This window comes from Bemisia tabaci, chromosome 3 (assembly GCF_918797505.1).
Source record: "Bemisia tabaci chromosome 3, PGI_BMITA_v3".
Classification (NCBI taxonomy): domain Eukaryota; kingdom Metazoa; phylum Arthropoda; class Insecta; order Hemiptera; family Aleyrodidae; genus Bemisia; species Bemisia tabaci.
The window spans coordinates 44,231,881-44,252,627 of record NC_092795.1 but is presented as its reverse complement, the minus strand read 5'-3'; the positions used below and the strand labels follow the sequence as shown (position 1 = coordinate 44,252,627).

The window sequence follows — 20,747 nt, the reverse complement described above, 5'->3', positions numbered from 1 at the left end:
TAGCAAATTGCTAATACTTTGAACAACGCATGGTGGGAAATGAACATTGCTCGATTGAGAAGCTTGCTGAAACCGTTGTAGTGGGCGATTTGACTCACGTAGAGTTTTGAGTTTCTTGTGAGCGGGCAGTTCAAATTCCTCGTAACCAATGTGAAATAAAAACGTTAATATCTTCGTTAGGAGTTGGTTTCCGTAATTTTCGTTGTGTGAATCGTTTTCTACGTGAAATTCTGGTTAAGAAACATGTATCAGATCGCTTAAATTCGTACCTTGTCTAGTGGTCCATTATGCATAGCTGTACGAATGCGAAACAAACCGATATGAATCGAGCTGCAAGGACTGCAACTCATTGATTGGTCTGTCAATGACTGACGATGCGAGTGCAGATGAACCAGGTGTTTGGGTAATTGACCACTATCGTAAATCTATCGCAGGACATACTACTCGTCAAAGTCCACAACTTAGACTTTTTGTATTTTCAGATCGTCTTGCTTGTAATAGATACAGCAGATGGCAAAGAGATGGACTTACGTGGACAAACAGATACACATTATAATGTTGAGAGCTGATCTCAAGGAAAGGCGACTTTTAAAACGAATCTCGGTATAATTTTATTTACATCGTTTTTACCTGCCGAAATTTTGAATTATTTTTTGAAAATGGACAATGAAACATTATTAAAACAAGGTCTAAATCACGATGCCTTAAGATAAAAAATGAGGGAAATTGTTAACTACATATAGAAGTTAAAAAAACAAAGCAGCAACGGCAAAATCAGTCATGCTACTGCTGATGAAGTCTGGTGGCTCTTAAAACCCGTCCGGAATTTTGATTAAAATTAAGAAAATTAGTTTTTTAAAATTTTAAACTGTTATAAAGATTTTAATGAATAAAATCTTCTTTATCTTTTACATTCTTTTAACTTACGTTGCCGTGGATCGTTCTCTATTGTTGGTGGATTATTTATTTTAGGGTCCAAAATTCCGTCGTTACCTTTTTTAATATACTGCGTACTACTTAGTAATCGCTATGGAACATTAATACTCAACCTAAATTAACAATCGATCGCATGCAAAAGAATCGATCGATATGCAAAAGAATCGATTTTAAACTCTAATAAACGTTGATTAAATGTGATGTCTTTGTAAACTCCTGCTCGTAATCAATCTCTTTATTGGCCTCCTAGTTTTTTTAAGCTTAATACAGCGACATAAAACTTTGTAACATGGTACGTAAGTAAGTATACCCCATTATACCCGGCGCGGCGCACAGTGGATCGAGTCAATTAGAGAGGTCGGACATGGAATTTCTAACCAAAACTGCAAATGTTGATGTTCAATTTGTCAAATTTCAAATTATAAGGGGTGCCTTTAAAGGAAAAAGCACGAGAAAACCGATGAAATCACTTTTAAAACCTCAAAATTGTGCATGAACCGAGTTATATGCCTTTGAAGTTTCCAAATGTTGTCCGACCTCTCCTACTGACTCGATCCACGGTGCGGGCCGCGGCGTTAGAGCAAAACAATCAGGGGTATGTCCACAACGAAACAGTTGTTTTGTATTTTGTCTAGCCAAATTGGAAGATAAACGGTATGTCTCGCCAGTTGCGTCTTAATAAAGAGCCACGAGGACGTCGTCTAGAATGTTGATGTTTTAAAGCAGAAGGGAAACACTCTACGCTTGGTATCAATGATAATTGACCTTGAGAGATTAAATGCGGAGGGGAGTATTAAGAGGGACTCAAGAACAGAAAAACGGGAGAATGAACTAGCTGCTACTTTTAGGGATTTTGATAAACTGTAGGCATTTTCGGGGCAAAATGAATTAGATTGACTTAAAATTATTTATTTTGGTGGTTGATCCGCAGGAGTTCAAAGCAATCGTTAGAGGTGAAACAGTCTGCTGCTATGATGTGAGACGTTCACACACAATCGCCCATATTCTGAATTAAAGTAGGAAGCCTAATAAAAGTGAATCGTTCGAATACATTAGTATTCGGAGTAGGCTTGTTGCCTAAGCGGGTGAATTGAAGGCGAACTTCTGGCGAACAATTCGGAACTGGTTCATTTTTCGTGTTTTTACTTAAAAGCATAGATCTGGAACACACATCATTTCTCAAAAAGATGACTATTTATGATTGGTAAGTTAAACTTTCGAATGGACCATATTTACGATTCGATAGGTACACATATAATTTTGATTGTATATTTGGACCCTTGTCGTGATGAGTTGATGCCGTCTGTGTAATCACGCCTCATGTATCACTCTTAATATGGTGCTGGCCAAAGTTTACACCCAAAAGGGGTTATCAACTTGTACGTTCAATTTACTCTTTCATCGGAGATAGGTGTCCCATTTGTTTCCTGCACGAGCAAATTATTCCTCTCAACTGTTTTCGCCAGATAAATGAAACAAACGAGTATCTCTAATGCGATGTTTATAAATATCTGATTATGTTCTATTTCTTTAAAAGCAATACATCTTTCAGAAACATTAAGGCAATATTGCCAAATCAAAAAAGAGGGTCCCTGGAGAATTTAAAAAATAAATGTTGGTTGGTTTTCATTCAAGAAAATATAACATAATCATCATTTTGCAACACCACAATCGGAAAAACTGATTTTTTTTTTTTTAGAAAAATCTTAGCCATCAATTTCTACTTTAATATGCAGATGCATGATTCTTATTCAATTAACAAAAGATTCATCCAACTAGCAAATTTTTGAGTGGCGCATCTGTATCAAAACATGGCTTTGAAATATCATTTCGCAGAGGGAAAATGAGCCTTCACTGGAAAAAAAACACATTGGATCTAGAATCCAAACTCTTGAAAACACTGACAAGAAAAAGGACTCTTGATTCAATCAGACTTAAGCTTAAATCAAAAGGAAATCCGTTCAAATTAAGAGGCTTGGTTCTTGATTTAAGCTTAAATCTGATTGAATCAAGAGTATTTTTTCTCGTCGATGTTTTCAAGAGTCTGAACTCTAGGTCCAATGCGTTTTTTTCCAGTGTTGAGTATTTCTTTGCATACGTGCTGCCAGATGTCATACACAGAAGATTCCTTTCAAGTCTCTAAACCCTGTAAGCTTTAAAGAAGTTTTGAGGCTAAAAAAATCCCGGAGGAGGCTCCAAATCATCGAAGTGCCGTGGTGGTTTAGTGCTACACAATTTGCATTTTCGTATTTTGAAGGCAACACTTGAAAGCCATCATCGCTACGCCTGCTTCCACTTGCGAGTCCGAAGCAAAAGTTTAATTAGAATGTGTCAGAAACTAATGCCGACTAACATTAATGAACATGCATGTCAGTTTAGTCTCGAAGTCTTTTGAAACCCTCGGTGCCAATATGCGTTTTATTTGAATCTAATTTTCATTTGGGATGTAATGCTTTAAAAATACCTATAGGTTGCTGAGAAGGAATGTAAATTATTGACCTAAAATATTGCATGCATGGCGGATCAGACCACTTATTATGCTCAACAGTTGACTGCAATTTTTTATCCCATATGTTCAAATTTTGCAAATACATCTTAACTCATAATGTGTTTGACATTGACTCATCTAATATTGACGTGTCCCTAACTATATTTTGGATCGAAATTTCGGCACAGAAAATCATTGGTTATTTCTTTCAGTGAAACTCTATACACAAAAAGAACTGTGCTCATAATATTAAAAATTCAAACATTTTTGGAGTATTACCATTAATTAGAATTAAAAAATTAAATTTAAAATCTGGGCACTATACATTTATTACAGGTGTTTTTTACTTACATAGCTTCAAGCTTTTTTGGCTCACCCCAATAGCCATCATCAGAGCTTCAGAGCTTCGCCACAAAAAAATAATAACCATAAACTACTACATTACAACTACATAATGAAAGTACACAATATTCTTCAATGCTTGTAATATTTTGCAATGTAATTGTGTAGTTTCATTATGCAGTTTTAATGTAGTAATTTATAGTTTTTGTAATTTTTTTGTGGCGAACTCTAAACCTCTGAAGCTCTGATGAAGGCTCGGGGTAAGCCGAAAAAGCTTTAAGGTATGTAAGTAAAAAACAACTATTATAAATGTATAGTGCCCAGATTTTAAATTTAATTTTTTAAAATTAAGAAGATCTCAGGTAGGAGCTGTTTTTTTAAATTCTTCTTTCTAGTTGATAAGGTCGTACAAATAAAATTTAATGAAATGTTGGTAGAATTTCATTTTACTCACTGAAGTTGCCATACATGTCGCCAGTACCGTTAATCCTAAAGAATAAGATGTTCATGTCCATGCTGTACTTTCCGAGGAAGTTGAGGTGCGGCAAGTGTAATTTGAAATCATATATATTTTTGACTAAATCAGTTCTGTAAGAGAGAAAAATACGCTGATAAATATGATTTTTCAAATTGAATACTCAAATCCGAAAAGGTAAATAACACAAGGAAGTATGCTTCACTCATTTTTCTTTCTCATCAGAAAAAACCGAGGTGAAAACATAGGATTTCAAAAGTTAAAAGCTTTGTTGTCTCAAATCATGGTTTATTGATGGCATGCGCTGACCTGTCATTTAAATTAAATGTTTTCTCATTAATCACGTTTCGCATTTCTTTTTTGGACGTAATAATGCTAGAAGGGACTTTTTACCAAAGTAAATATAGAAATTAAAAGGATTTAAATGGCACAAATTCTATGTACGTAACCTATTTTGATTTATTTCACTTATGCATAGTTTTTTCTTTAAATATCATAAAAACATTTAGTTATTTGTCCTCCGAATTTTATTTCCAACAGGTGTAGAAGCCAAATTCAGTTATAACAACACAAGAATTAGGGGAGCGGTATAATAACTTACCGATTTCTATTTTTAAGATCTCATTCGCTTTTCTACAAGGACTGGTTTGTGAGTCTTACAACTGTCGTAACGCTGTAAGTTGTAATCAACTGGACGTATTTCTATCAAACAGACCTAAGCGCCATAGGGTGAGGGAGGTAGAGGGGGGCTTGGATTGGCGGCGGAATCGGGCGTCCGGCTTATTCCGTCCTATACTCGCAATGCTTTTCCATGGCGCTTAGATCCGTTTGACAGAACGCGCTATTCGGCCTTCTAAATTCCTCAAAAGGAACTCAAATTGGCGCTCAGTTCCGTTTGATAGAAATACGTCCAACTATCATTCGACTTGATTTACAATTGTGCGTGTAATATAGTTCATAGAAGAGTTAAGGCTTGCATTTTTTTTAGACGGTTCTCCTCGCAATGAAGGATTAATATTTATTGGTGCTTAGATATCACTATTCTTTATTGAATAAAAAAATGCATACAAAATCGGTGCTTACTCTAATTCCAGAATCCTGAAATCGCTGCAACCCCAAACTTTAATGTTGCTCATGACGGCATCTATGCGGGCTCCTCGCGGCCCTCTTTTTAGTTTGATTTGTTTAATAACCAAAGGTTCTATCGGTGGAACATCCAACTCATCAATTCCTGGAAAGTCAGAAGGATAGTTTTTAATCTCGTCAAGGAAAAAAAGGGGTGAAGAGGACTGTCATGGCTGGGAGATAATTTATAAACACCGGATAAAGACATTTCTCAGAGCATGAGAGAAATTGGATCGCGCTAAACAGAAAGGAACCAAGCCACATCAGCTATTGCCAAATTTAATTGGGTACTTTAATTTTTTACATGAAAACAGTTGTGCGGATTTTCGTGCAAATTTCGGTGAAAATTCTCCATGGTACGAGGCAAATTCCTTAAAATTATCAAAGAAATCCGAACAAACGTTCTTTCGTAAAAAATTGTATTGCCCAGTTAAACTTGGCAATAGCTGATGTGGCTTGGTTCCTTTCTGTTAAACTCGGTCCAATTAATAAAGAACGGCTGTGAGGGTTTGGTTCCTAAGACTGACCTCAAGCAACTTGATTCAGAAACTAGTGTAAGAAATCTGTACAAAAATACTTTTTCTAGTAGCGAAAACGCAAAGGTTTACTGTTTACTACGAATAATAAGACGGATTTGTTGTCTATTTACAACGCACATATATTCATATAGCACGTTTCACCAAGTCTTCGGCAATTTTCTCCAGGTATGATTGACAAATTGCTTGGGGGACCAACAATGGCGTGACGTGCTTTGCGACTTATCGATTTATCGGTTTATCTGTCATTTAAATCAATTAAAGAGGATCAATAAACGGGGTGTTCGCAACGAACGCCTTAATAATCAATTCCTTATCATAGCTTCAAATTGGAAATGATCGATAATAGATCATTCACGCCTCACCACTGGTGACCAATCATGTTTAAGACAACAGTGGAGGAAGAGGGTTTAACTGATCGCAAAAAGTGTAAAAGAAATTTATGCACCAAGTGAAAAAGACATTTAAAAGAATCTTAGCTCTGTCAAAGCTCTGAACTTTGTTATCGCGTGGGACCTTCATGCCGAAAAAATGCCAAAGCACCGTTTAAAAGAGGGAAGACCCTTTAAAACAGATGTGTTACTTTAAATCTTTTGCGTTGATTTCCCTCCAGCTTGGTGGATGATTTCTTATCAATGTCTCGATCAGAGGTGGATCCAGAAATTTGCCAACATTGTCTTTCCTCCATTTGAATCGGTGCTAAATGATCGATTCTTGTCGGAGCACCTGGCTCCTCTAATGATCAATACATTTTAAAGGTTTAAATGGGAAAAGACAATGTTGCCAAATTGCTGGACCCGCCTCTAGTCTCGATGCTAAATTTTATGGGTGATCTTAGCGACCACGATGAAAAACATATTGAGCATTAAATTTGAGATACCCGAGGGAAAATCATAGCGATATCATGATTTGAAATAACGTGAAGTAATGGGGAGCACATATTTTAAAGAAATTATAGACAGTACCTACGGCCAATTTTTGACGAAGAGCTTCTATAGAATTGTTAATGCACTTCGCAACGAGGGGGTCTGCTTTGCGGCATAATTTGATGTACTCAGCTGAAAAACAGGATTAGTTACAATTAACGGACTGCGCCAAAATTTCAACATATGTATCCAGTAAGTACAGGTATCGATGGCTGAAGACAAAATAAATGTGTATCTTCATTTTGTTAATAGTAACTACAATATCCAGCTCATTTTAGAAACAATGTCATTAGTTTCCCTATGCACGTGATTGTTTTTATGGATGAGCCAGAAATTTTAGTTACTATTTACAACATGCAGTGTATTTTTCCTCTTGTCGTTGAGAAGCAAGTTTGTCAAGACAGAGATACGAGGAAATCTTACCTAAACATGTTTTACATACTATGATTTTAGTTAATTTTTTATTTCGTCCTTTTCGTTTGTATACGGAGAAAATAAATGTTCTACAATGACAGAAATCTCACTTGAGAGAAATGAATAACATAATTTGTGTATTTAGTTTAGATTTTCTTAAACACTCATATTATCTTCCATGGGTAAACCCGGTCGCAGGCAACGGAGACAAAGTACCCCAAATCAGCGAAGCAGCGTGTGGCGGCGCGGCGTGCTGCCAGCGCGACACGGGCACTAGCGCCTACAAACCTAACAGGGATACTTCGCGCATTGCGCAATGCGTGAAGTATCCCTGTTAGGTTTGTAGGCGCCAGTGCGCGTGTCGCGCCAGTGACCCTCGCCCGCCGCGCTGCGGCGCTTCAAGCAACTAGATCGCAACAGAGGTATCATACGAAATTGAAAGCTCTCCAATGTATAAAAAATGGCAGGTTTCCTTTAAGAGTGCTGAGTTTTCCTCGCAAAATAAATCAAGATACTACGGCACAAAAAGAGAGTGGTAGTCCAAAAACTCACTAAGTCCTAGCACCCGTATTTAAAAATTTTAGCATAATTTTTGAATTTCTTCAGAGAGAAAATTTTCACGATATAGGCAGAAACATTCTTGAATATGCCGTAAGAAGTTTTATTTTGAATCAAGAATAAAATAGCTGAATGAAATCGGGTTTTTGCTTGAAGTAAGTGGCTTTTCTTTTTATATAAGCATTATTCCTTTAAACAAGCATTATTCCTTTAAACAAGCATTATCTTTTTAATTGATTCATGTAAATTGGAGCATATTTCTGATTGATCAAGTCACTTTTTCCTCTGATGAAGTTAAACAAGCAGGAAGCTCCAACGCATTGGCGTCGGAGAGCGGCTCTGGGGGCAGTAGTTGTAGTCAAGAATGAGGGCCTAGACACATTTTGTCATTGATGTACAATCCGACAACTGTCGATTCATGTTTTGTAACTTAGCAGATTTACGTAGCCGGTGTATAAATGTGTATTGGGCTTTGATATGGCGAATACATGGCATTATCACTTGTTGTATACTTTTAATTTTGAAAGCTCTTTGGAGGTCCGCTTCCTAAAAAATCTCTGGTTGATAAGTCGTTTAGCGAGGCTGCAAAAAATTTGCATTTTTATATCTGAAAGTGTAGGTATTGGTTTTTTGTATAATTGTTTTTTTGGATTGCTGGAAAAGTAACGCATACTTCTATAATTTAGGACTGAGTCAGGGAAATATAAGGTTCGTTAAATAGTAAATATTCCTAGTACCGTGTGACACTATTGTTAACGAAAAGTTTTTGCAACTTGTCAAAGAGGTTGTTGAATGATCTTCGAATAACTTTTGATGAGCTAGAGGTAATGGTTCTATCTGCAGCTCGTGGACTTCTGTACGATATTGTCCAGAATCATCTAAATTTTCAAAAAGTGTCCGCTTGTTCGATACCCAATTTGCTCATTCATGCATACAAGGAGAAGCGCATGAAAGCTTTAGCAGACATTTTGGAGATGAATCAAGAATTAGATGAAGAATTTATGACTTAAATCACGGCACCTTAATCACGGGATGACCTTAATTACGGCAACTATTTATTGTCCATGAGATGCAGATGGTTCCATTTCCCTAGCTCATCAAAAGGTATTCGAAGATCAATTTCATCAGCCACCCGTACGAACCACGTTTCTAGTGACCCGTACTTGCTTCGCACGTATGAAACATACAATCAGAGAAAACAGAATTCATCTTACAATAATCAATAATCAGTAGGACATGAATCGTTGCGATGTATAATACGACATTATAATGCGGCATTACTATTGTAATTCATTTTAATGTTTAGGGGCATTATAAATCATTATTGCCACGTCGGAATGAAATGTTGTAGACTGAATTGAAAAGCATGTTGGCAAAATTTATTATAAAAATAGTATAACATGTAGGTACATAACATAAAGGTAATACAAATTAAATGATTAGAGCGTGTATATTTCATTACATTATAGGTATATTACAATCATTTTTGTCATTGTTGGAAATTTTGATAGTTTGAATTTTGATAGTTGATAGTTGATAGTTTGAGAGTTGAAAATTTGGTTATTTTATTTAGTTAAGGTGATTCGATAGACGCCATATTTTGTGTCAGAATGGCATGCGACTTTTCCATCAATTGGTTCCATTTTTTCATTTACTCATCATTTTTCTCCAATTTTAAGTTTCGCAATTCTGTTTTCAGGAGACTAAAGCACTCACTTATCAATTTGTATATTTATATTGAGTTAAGGGTAGAGACGTATTCCTCACCGGAATTGAGGAATGGAGGTGTTACAGTATGTCCGGCATTAGGTTCCATTTCGACATCAGCGACGATCAACGCTGCGATACTGGAAGCCAGTCTTCCGATATTAAATCCCTAGCGGGGAAGAAAAAAAATGCCTAGATTTCGCTAAAAATCCCTAAATCCCCAGATTTGCTCAAATATACTTAAAAAATCCCTAGATTTTGCAAAAAGCGCCATTTTTTTATGAAGAATCATGATGTCATTCGATGTAGCGATTTGCAATATTTAAATCTGATTGGCTCGTTTGAATTTTGGCGCTCTCTGAAAGCAGTGCTAATCCAGACCAATAAAATGAAAGAATATTAGTTGATTTCTTATTATTAACAGGTTGAATGCAGTTGAATGTCAAGTACATCGAAGGACACAATCGTTTTAATTTCCGGCTTATTTGCGGGGAAAATAGTGTTGCCAAAAAGGCCTACAAAATATAGATGAAAAAATGTTTTCGATTGTCGAAGCTATAATTGAGGTTAAAAAGTTGATTTTTGGTAACTTTACCTCATCAAAAAAAAATCCCTAGATTTCCTGAAAAATCCCTAAATCCCTGGAAATTCCGGAAAATCCCTAAATCTAGGAATAAACCCTTAGACATCGGATGGCTGTTGGAAGCATTAGAGTCAACATTTGAAACGCTGCTGCAGAATTTGCCGGGAGTATAATCGAGTGTTGAAAGTCAGTAGAATTGAACAATGTAATAATTGCTTTCCGAAATAAGCGTTATAATAAAAAAACAACGAATCTGAACTGTTAATACTGGAACACACCTTCTGTAAATGTACCTTGCGAGAGATAAGTAAAAAAATAGATGTACTGGAGGAGAAGTGCTTCTCCACAGAGTTTGAAGAAGGAAAAAAAATGCCCAAATTTACTTACTTCAGCATTTTCGGCAAAATCACTGCAATTTCCGAACCTTTTTCTGGCCAGGGGCCAAAATTAAATGATTATGAAGGGCCACTTAGATGTTGTAGATAAAAATAGGACTGTTGAAAAAGTCGCCGTTTTCAATAAATATGTTCCCGGAATGGAAGAGTTAGGTTAAAAAATTTAGAGTTAAAAAATTCCCATGAGCCGAGTGCCGTAGGTTAAGGGCCCGTTCGCCAAAACTAATCGGAACTGTATGAATGAATTGCTCCTTTTAAAAATCAAAACAATATCGAATTGCGATATATTACACAGTTAAGATAGGGCTATGTCCTGTCGTAAGCGGCGACATACAGTCGATATCATTTCAATAATCGCCCCAATGGCCACGATAGTTGTTAGACGTTTACGGTTTCCCTGGTAACCTTTGTTTGCTATCAGCTGATATCGAGTAAATGACTAGGAAGCTCCAACCCAGTGGTTAAAGCTTCCTTAACCGCGAAAACTTTAAAATTCAAATTTTCAAATTTTGAACGTAAAGTACATTTTTTCCATCACGAGATAAAAGCACAAACAAGTTTTGAATTGTTGACTGTATCACCATGATTCCAAAAATACAATACACAACATAGCATTGACTAACAATAAAACAGTATGCAATAAAATAAAGTCATGACAAGGAACATAGCCGAAAATGGCGCCGATTCCCATCAACCAACGCGCGGTCTCTACAATGTAACATGCTGCATTGATACTCCCCAGCTGGGACCGTCCGGAATAGCAGCTCTAGTGCAAGCACCAGAGCCGCTAAAATCATGCTAAACGTTATTGAATACGGATACTAGGACTTAGTAAGTTCTTCTACTACCGCTCACTTTTGGGCGCTTCTGGGTACCAGATGCGCCCTTTCCAGCCGTTCGACTCCCCCGATGTAACATGTACTATACTACATACCGTTTTGCCTTATGGGTAATGACGCCATTCTGGTACACCCGGGAAAATTTGATTTTCTTCTGCATCTGGTATTCGTAAAAGTTTTCGTGAAATGTTTTGCTTCTAAGCATAACAATCTCGCACGGACGTATTACCTGGTTAAACTATTTTGGGGCTTCGTTATGCTTAAATGCCTCATATTCGAGGTTGTAGTTTCAGATTGATTCGAAAAAATCACGAACAGTCACGTGATCTCTTCATTTTAGTGACGTATTACTGTGCTATTTTGTGATTGGTTCATTTTCTCGGCGCAGCATCGTCAAGCGTCAGCTGTTTGCGGCTCTGGTGCGGTTGAAGGTTTAAGGTTATGTCAGAGAGAATAGAAAGTTAGAGGCCCGACTCGATGCTAGGTAATTGAAACAGATGCGCTCGCAGCGCGCTCGCTGGCAACGTACGCAACTACTATTTTCTATTGTTTTCCAGAGACTAGCGGCGGGTATGTTGCTGCCGGACCACCTTCACGTAGGCAATTTGTTATACATCGTCCGTACGCAATACTCTCGCTTGGCCGTATGAAAACGTTCCTCGCATGCGCAGTGTTAAAGAAGCGCCCGCCAACGCTTTGGCGTTGGAACTGCTTGCTTGTCTTCGTCACTCCATTTAATTATTTGCGAGGGAACTTCTTGCTTTCAAAAGATGCCATCAATCATGATACTTTGGGGTGCCTTCAATCTCGTATGATACTATGCAACACCTCCGTGGCGAAATAGTAGCCCTGGAAAAACGCGTGGACTTAAACTACTAGAAAGTACAGGTGCGTGGACAAAAAATCGTTGACGAAATGTCATAAGACCTTTTTGTGCAGTCATTCCTCCAAACAGCTGTAAAAAGATGTTAATTTATCTGTTTCTTTAGTGTGCTTACAGACCCATTTACTTCCTAGCTCACTAACTCCTGTCTTCACATTTCTGATATTATAATAAATGAAAAATAGGTGAAATGAAACTTTACGTATTGCCGCCTGGATTGTGATGAAAGATATTGCCGCCACGATTCCACCCAGCAGAACAGTCCTTCCATTTTTCATCTTGATTTTGACGTGTTTATCTGGAACAGAATGCGAATAAGATTCACCAGTTTTGTAAAGGTCGTGAAAAGACATAGATAAAAAAATCCCTCCACTCCCATTATTCACCCTCTTTTATACTTGAAATAGGAAACCAGGTATTCTCAAAAGCCTGTTATTTCTGTATACAGAAAATTCGCTCTCTTTCTGCGTTAGATCAGCTATAGTCTTTTCAATTTAATCATAAGCGCGTGACTAGCGTTTGTTACTTTCAAATTAAAATGGATTATTTTAAATGACAGAGGCCATTTCATGATGAGTTCTAGAAAAACGCTAACAAGCACTGACAGTTTTTTTCTGGGTTACCCTTCCTAAATTGTTGCATGATCAGATTTTTAAATTAAAAAGTAAAAGGAGAAGAAGAAAAAGAAGAATAGGAAATTAAGAAGCAACGGCAGAATGCACACCAACATTTTAAATCTCTGCTGTTAGGAATCTTCCAAAAGCATCGTTTGACACTTAATTTTGATAAAACACCAAATACCGCGAAATCAACAATAAACACCTTTTGACGATGAAACGCAAAACTCAGAGGACAGCAACGCGCGTATTTAAACTCTGAATCACGACTGTCTTAAGAATTTAGAGCTTAAATTTTATACTGCTATCGGCTAGAGGATGACCCCCACCTCAAAGTCCCATTTTTCAGGAGTTAGGTATGAGAAAGCTCGGACAATCGGCCTAATCCCGTTCTTATTGGACGCAGATAGGATTTTACGAGAGCATCATTGTTATGAAATTTATGGAGGAGCAGTCACAGTGATGACTTCTCTACGAAGTGTGTGCACATTGAGTAAACATCGTGAGAATTCGCGAATTTAAGTCATCGAACCGTGCAACCTAGAATTTTCACCTCTTGTTGAGTCAGAGTTTCCGTTGTAAGTCCAAGGAATCCTACTAAATCTTCCGGAATATTAGAAAAAAAGTGCGCCACAGAGATAACTCGTGATGGAAAACTCCGTGGGGAAACCAAAAAGTTCGATCACCGAAAGTTCAATCAGGTGAACTCCTTCAAAACTGCTCATTTTTGTTATTCACGATTCAATGGCAACACGGGGTCAAATTCATAAATTCACTCTTTGCCTCCTATTTTCACTGGAGAGCTGGAATTCCATGGGTGCCTTAATCGTATATTTTTGTGATTTTTAGCCTGTAAGAGATTTAAGCCATGTCTTTAATTTATCTTCGTGCACTGTGAATTTTGAGCCCATTCGAAATATTCAAAAATTAAGTGCATTATCATTGTTAGATAAACGGAGTATGAGAACCTATCAATGTCAGCCGCCATCGAAACATCTAATTTGTTTTACGGAATTCAACCCACGGACTTACATTTTTCGCAAATATTTTAAATGTTTGGAAGCATTTAATGACAGTTTTTTTTTCTTTGTTTATTGCCATTGATTATATTAACTCAATGACAATGGTGTTAACGCAACTATAACATATTATTGCATTGTCGCGCTGTTAGTGCTCAAAAAAGTACTGTATGTTGTTCTACATAAAAGTGTTCATTATTTTATCAGCAAACCGTTATTGCTCATGAGGAAAAAGTGAGAAAAAACACGTGATGTATGAAGCTCGCCCAGAACGGCAAGAAGGATTCAAACCAGATGATGGCGATGAGGCTATGTATTTCACCAAGAACACGTTGAACGTTGATGGTTGATGGTGGGCCATTGGCCGTTGCAAAGGACGACCAGCCCAGTCAAGCACTTTCCTAGTTGTCAGATCGCAAATGGACCTGAAGTAAGCGCTACTAGAGGAAGTCTCAAGCCTACAATTTTATATTTTGTAATTAAGGTGACCACTCAAAATCTTCAATTTCTGATTTTTCTCTTTAAAATACACTTTTGTCAATTCTAGTTCACAGGGTCATACATTTTGCGTTGTCGGCACACGTCTACTTACACATTTTCTTACATGTCACAAAAAATACCTCAGTTACAGAAAGCAATAAGTTCAATACATTAAGCTCAAATTAGTTATTAAGAATTAGTTATTAAGGTCGATTAAGTTCGAATATTAAATCCTTAGTCGAGCAAGCTGACCTCCTTTGTCGATAAAATCAACCATACAATTTTGGAGATCAAAGTCTGAATTTACCTAACTTAGAAAAGTCAGTCAGTCCAACATGTTTTGCACGAACCAAAGTTTTTTGGTTCGTTCAATCGAACTTTCAGGTCGCGGAGCTAACCTTTGGATCGCTGAGCCGAGTTTTGATTCTCTCTCTTAAGAGGGTCAATTCCAGTGGCGTGGCGTGCTTTGCAATATATCGATTGTTCTGCCATTTAAACATATGGTAAAGAATCGATTATTAGGGTGTTCGCTGCGAACACCCTGTTTATCGATCTTCATCCATAGTTTTAAATGGCATAACAATCGCTTTATCGCAAACTACATAACTTCGGAATATTTTTTCCATGGCTTATTTCACCCGTTTGAGGACTCAGAAAAAAAGAAATTTTCAGAACAGGCCCCATTTTATAACTGCGTATGATTAGAGTGAAAGATAGCTATAATTACATTCACTTCCAAACCCCAAGGGAATGCGTCGTACACCCTAATCCTGAACGGCTCATGAGTTAATGAGGCCGAGAGATTGTAACTTTGGCACAGTGCCGCTTAAATATTGCAAATTTTACACAAATCGGCATTGGATAATTGAATGGGAAAGAGGTTAATCAACTAAAGTTTCAATTATTACTCAGCCATGTAATAAATCGGGAATGGGAAAATATAAAATGTAAACCGGCAACTATCAATGAGTGCTAGAGATTATGTAACAGCATTCGTGCGGTCGTTGACTATCGAGCTTAAAGCTCTATGTACTTTAACTGTACAGTGAACGGAGGTTGTACCGAGAGGATGCGGTCAACAAGTAGTTGGCTATTGGGAAGGTTGACGGCAGTGCTGCCGTGATAGCGAAGAGAGCCGTAAGCGCAAAATTTTCGAAATCGAGTTTTCTTCAAAATTCGTCTAAACCCTTTTAGATGAAATTACTGAGACAGCTAAAACAGCAAAATTCATCCTAATTTAATGAAAACGAGACGTATGAAAAATCCGTAAGTGCACACAAAATGACATAGTTTTTTTGAAGACAGTCGTAGGTGCATGAGAGCCAATGTACAGTGCTTTCAAAAGGAATGCCGCCCTCATGTGTAGAATAATTGAAATACTTCACAGAGGTCTTAAGGGTTCGAAACAGAATCAGATTTAAACCCAAAGATGCCACAAGTATTCTTATATAGATATTTGGTCCTAAACAAGCTCTCTTCATCTTAAATATTTTCCGAATGATAGGTTTCTTATATAATCATCGGAATATATGAATATCACGTTGAACAGACCATATATTCCGAAGATTGCAATATTGGTGTTATATTTCAGTGTTAAATGTGACGAGCACTATACACATTTATTTCTATCAATCCTGGATGCAACTATTCGGGCTCCATGGATGTCCATGTTGCATACGACGGAGTTGCAGGCGTTTTGACTGTCCAGGCACTCACCACTTCACCGACGACCTGCTTATTAACCGCGAGGATCCAGAATGGCAGAACGCCTTCAATTCTTCGTTTATATCACAAACTTATCTCATAGGCACGAATAGCACCATATAGGCTTCCGTATGTGAGTATATCTCGTGGTTTCAGGCTTGATAACGCTATGAACTGACTGCTGAGCATGATTGGTGGGGTGACTATTTTTTATTTTTCGGCTCCAGAACGTGGTTCAATTAGAGCTTTAAAGGTATACTAGCTGTTCTGGACGCGCTTTGCGCGTCCGTCACGGCCAGCCAAGGAGCTGCGCCCCCTGGACCCCCGATCACTCGCTACGCGAGTGACATTCGGCTCGCTCCGCGAGCCATTTTTCTCAGTGATTGGACGTTTCATCACTAAGATGTATACATTTTGGAGACTCTGCAGGCAAAAATGATTTCGTCATGGAACCTTGTTTCCGAAGCGTGCCATCATTTGCGCATGAATAGATTTATGGAGATGAATCGATGATGGGGATCGATCATTTCTTCAAAAACGCATTTGACTGGGACGTCATTCCATCGGGTGGCGGCAAAAGACAATCCATGGATCTCCTTCGGCGATTTGACTCGCTGAAGTAGCAAAAGTTCATCTTTACCTCTTAAGAAGATTATCAGTGGCGTAGGGGTCTAAAAACTGCTCAAAGATAGTATAGTTCGAGTTCCGAATTGCAATGAGCCCACTCGTGTTTTTTTTTCTTATATTTTCATCGCATATAAATTTCTCTGATGTTTTTGTTTTATTCTCTCTGATTGCATATTAGTAATCATATCCTCATTTCATTTCCTTTCCCTTTTCCTTTTTCCCTTTCTGTAGCATCTGTGTCTATTGACAATTATTATTTTAAAATAGCTTTCCCCTAGTATACAATTGATGCTTCAAACGGAATCAATTGTTTTAATGACATTTCCAGCTAAATCATGGGTTTTCACAGGAAGGCAGCCTCTCGTCCCTCCCGGACTCTATTGTTGCCAGATAAGTTGCTTTTTTAGCACTTTTCCCAATCCAAATACTTGTAAAATATTCAAATTTATCGCACAATCTGGCAACCTCTCGAGTGAAATAGAAAAAGGTAGAATCGCTGAAAGTCTGAATCCTTCGAAGTTTATATTAATGATATCTTATTCAAGTATTGATTCAAAGATGTAGGGTTTTTTGCCATTCGTTTTCCTTGTAGAATTTAAAAAAAAAAAACTAGCGAAGTGCTTTAAGTCATGCTTCGTACAGTGATCCATTCATTGGAGTTGCACTATCCATTTACAACACGTTTGCACAAAACAGGGGTTCGAGCGCGTATATACAATGTGGCAGAGTCGGTTATCGTCCGTTGTCTTGTGTAACTCGCGCAAAGCTGGAGTTGACGGGAGCCAACACTGCTGTGCCAAGGAAGAACGCCGTATGAATATTCGAGAGTTGCCAAATTTCCTTCGATAAAACGTTTATTTTTGAGTAAAGATATGTATATTTTCCCCTGAAATTCTCAGGAACTTTAAGTGTAATTGTGAACAAAATTATCTGAAGAATTGGAAGGAAAATATTCGGAAGTTTATCAGGAAATTCGTGTTTTATCAAAGGAAATTTGGCAACGCCTAAAGGTTTATACGGCGTTCTTCCTTAGCACGGCAGAACAGGAGCGGGAACGGCCTTAGTCGTCCAGATAGACTTGTCATAAACGCGTGTCCGCCGCGTAATTGCGCCGCTGGGATTGATCAACTCAATTTTTATGGCGGCAAAATAGACGCGTCGCACAGTGGATCGAGCCAATAGGAGAGGTCGGACAAAAACTTTAAAAGCTTATAACTCCGTTTATAGAAAACTTACAAGTTCCAAAAGTGTTTCCATTGGTTTCCTTGTGAAATTTTCTTCTAGAATCACCCATTGAAATTAAAAATATGACGAAATGAACACCAAAATTTGCAGTTTTAGTAAAAAAATGTCATGACCGACCTCTATGGCTGACTCAATCCACTGTGCGTCGATCGAACGAGACATTGAGCCACGAGCCCGAACAATAATGAACTTGCAGCTTGGACCATCACCGCTAGTATCATTTGCGTGAAGTCCAGGAGGACTAGCTCCTGCGGTTCAACGCTCCGCTCTGCCGTCGCAGGGGGAAACGTCGTAATCACATCCTGACGTCTTCGAATTTCTTCCGATGGAGTATAGATTTTTTGGGAAACTTGTGAATATTTGGACTTCGTTTTGCAATTTGGAGCTACAGTATCTGACTCATCCGTAAAAAAAACAGTATGTACATAGGGAAACTAACAGTACATACGTTGTTCCTAAACTGAGCCAGAAATTGTAGCTCCTAATTGCAAAATTCAGTACATTTTTCTTAGATTTTTTTTTCCGATGGAGTACAGATTTTTTTGGGAAACTTGTGAATATTTGGACTTTGTTTTGCAAATCGGAGCTAAAATATCTGACTCATCTATAAAAAAAAACCCGCATGTATACAGGGAAACTAACAGTAAATACGTTGCTCCTGAACTGAGACAGACATTTTAGTTCCTAATTGCAAAATTCAGTCCATTTTTCTTAGATTTGTTTCGACGCAGTATATTTGCACTTTACGTACATCTCGTATCTCGTACTTTTGGGTATAATAATTGCCTCTTGGTCGCTATATACAGCCAAATTCCGAGAAGACACTTTGCACCCCCAAAGGACTGCTTCATCATTCATATCACAAAAAGTGAAAGGTAGCAGGCTCATTTGGACTTCATTTTGTAATTAAGAACAACAATATCTTACTCACATGTAAAAGCACCTATCTGCACATGGGAAATAATGGCACATACATTGTTTCTAAAATGAGCTGGAAATTGTACATCTTAATTGCAAAATAAGCATTTAAGGGTCATTTGCAATAGCGACAAAAACCAAAAAAATTGGCCCAGTAACTCTCTGGAGCGAACTGTGACAAAAAGTAAGTACTGTCTAGTTAGAAACGCCAGATCTAAATACCTGCGAAAGCGGTTTTCTTAGAGGTGCCAACCTGCCAAAGGCCGCAAAAATCCTAGCCAATATTCAACTTTGGTAGAGGAAGTCTCGCAGGTAGTTTAAGTGGTATGAACAATATGCACATGCGAGATTGCGACCCTGTATCGTTCAAAGTATAAACAATGTGCAATAGCTGAGCCAAAGCACCGATATTGAGGTTGTAATATTTACATGCGACGAAGAATAAGTCCCGCTAACGTTTAGTGTGCGATTTTACTCAAATAGATTACGTCTTTATTCAATGAGCGGGATTGGTGCATCAAAACACCTTGGCTCACTATAATTGATGGAAGTAATTTTCAGTAAGTTTCTATGTACAAATCGTGTTTCACGTGAATTTTTGACGAGAACATGGATATCGTAATACTGAAAATCGCACCCAGTGCATCATGCGTTTGTGGGCAAAGGGTACGACTGCCCATTTTTGCGGAGGACATGTGGAAATAACCAACTTACTGTAAAACACGCATTACTTTATATTTTCATACGTTACAAAATGAGTCAGTAATTCTACATTCTGATGTCATAATTTTTTATTAGCCAACGTGAGATTACAATTAAATGTTACGTTACATACACGACTCCGAATGAAGAGTTTTTGTTTGGTGCCTGTAAATTGAGTAGGAATAAAATGTTTTTTTGAGTTTCTTTTATATATAAGGGTGATTTGTATTATCCTCTTTGAAGTTAATCGACCATCATTCATTAGCTACAGCCGGAGAGTGGCATGAAATTAGAATCCACTTTTGAGGAGTGATCAAAATTGGCTGCAATGACATCGCAAGTACCTTGAGGAATAACAAGTTTCTGGAACACCGCAGCATATTAAATGAAGCTACGTTGCCAAAAATAGGCGTATCCACACTCTTACATTAATGAAAGAAAAACAAGTTGATTTGATCCGACAACGCAAGTAAGGAGGCGTGGCGAGGGCCTGTTTGCACTTAAAGGATAAAGTCGGTTCAAAGTGACTGGATGTTGTTCCCAATCTATCGGATATCATTTTTAAGCCATAAGATACCACCGTCATTTAGGATGAACTTTAATAACTGCATATTATAACTCGATACGAGGCCCCTACTAAGATAGAGGTTTGATTATTCGCCTTAATGCTGTGTTTTTTGTCGTGCTTTGAGTGTGAGTCATCTCGAGTCTGCGGGCTGATTATTGAAATTGATAGACAAAGCTATAGACAAAAAGGGCATAGGGAGTATGGAGCGATCCTATTGGTTGAAGTGTGTGGTTCTTATAGACTAAGGGAGAAAATGATAGACTAACTGTCGGGTTCTCGTGGGTTGCAGTTAGTTAGTCTATTACCTGCTGCCTTTGTCCATCGCAACCACCCGCTTCCACCAATAGGATTCCTCCATATCCCTTTTGTCTCTTTTGTCTATAGCTTTGTCTATCAATTTCAATAATCGACCCGCTGGTAAGTACCACCGTGCTGCCGCACAGTGGATCGAGACACTGGAAGAGATTGGACAAACTTTGGAAACTTTGACAGCTTATAACTCCGTTTATACAAAACTTTGAGGTTCCATAGTTGGTACCATTGGCATCCTTGTGGAATTTTCTTTTAGAACCACCCCTCAAAATTTGAAATTTGACGAAATAAAAATAAAAATTTGCAGTATTAGTGATAAATTTTATGTCCGGCCTCTCTGATTGACTC

The 20,747-nt window shown here is 37.8% G+C and overlaps 1 protein-coding gene across 3 annotated transcripts in view; it reads right to left on the bottom strand.

The window, feature by feature from the left end:
• The window catches only part of LOC109030502 (protein takeout), a 47,290-nt gene that overhangs the window by 3,245 nt on the left and 23,298 nt on the right, over window positions 1-20,747 (bottom strand). For 2 of the 3 annotated variants that reach the window (XM_072298429.1, XM_019041496.2), the window contains exons 2-5: window positions 12,410-12,505; window positions 6,868-6,960; window positions 5,325-5,472; window positions 4,221-4,354 (exon numbers count right to left, since the gene is read on the bottom strand). In XM_072298429.1, the coding sequence (XP_072154530.1) occupies window positions 4,221-4,354; window positions 5,325-5,472; window positions 6,868-6,960; window positions 12,410-12,505 (471 nt within the window). Of the gene's footprint in view, window positions 1-4,220; window positions 4,355-5,324; window positions 5,473-6,867; window positions 6,961-12,409; window positions 12,506-12,935; window positions 13,207-20,747 lie in introns of those variants that run through there. The other variant, XM_072298430.1, reaches the window with a different exon arrangement.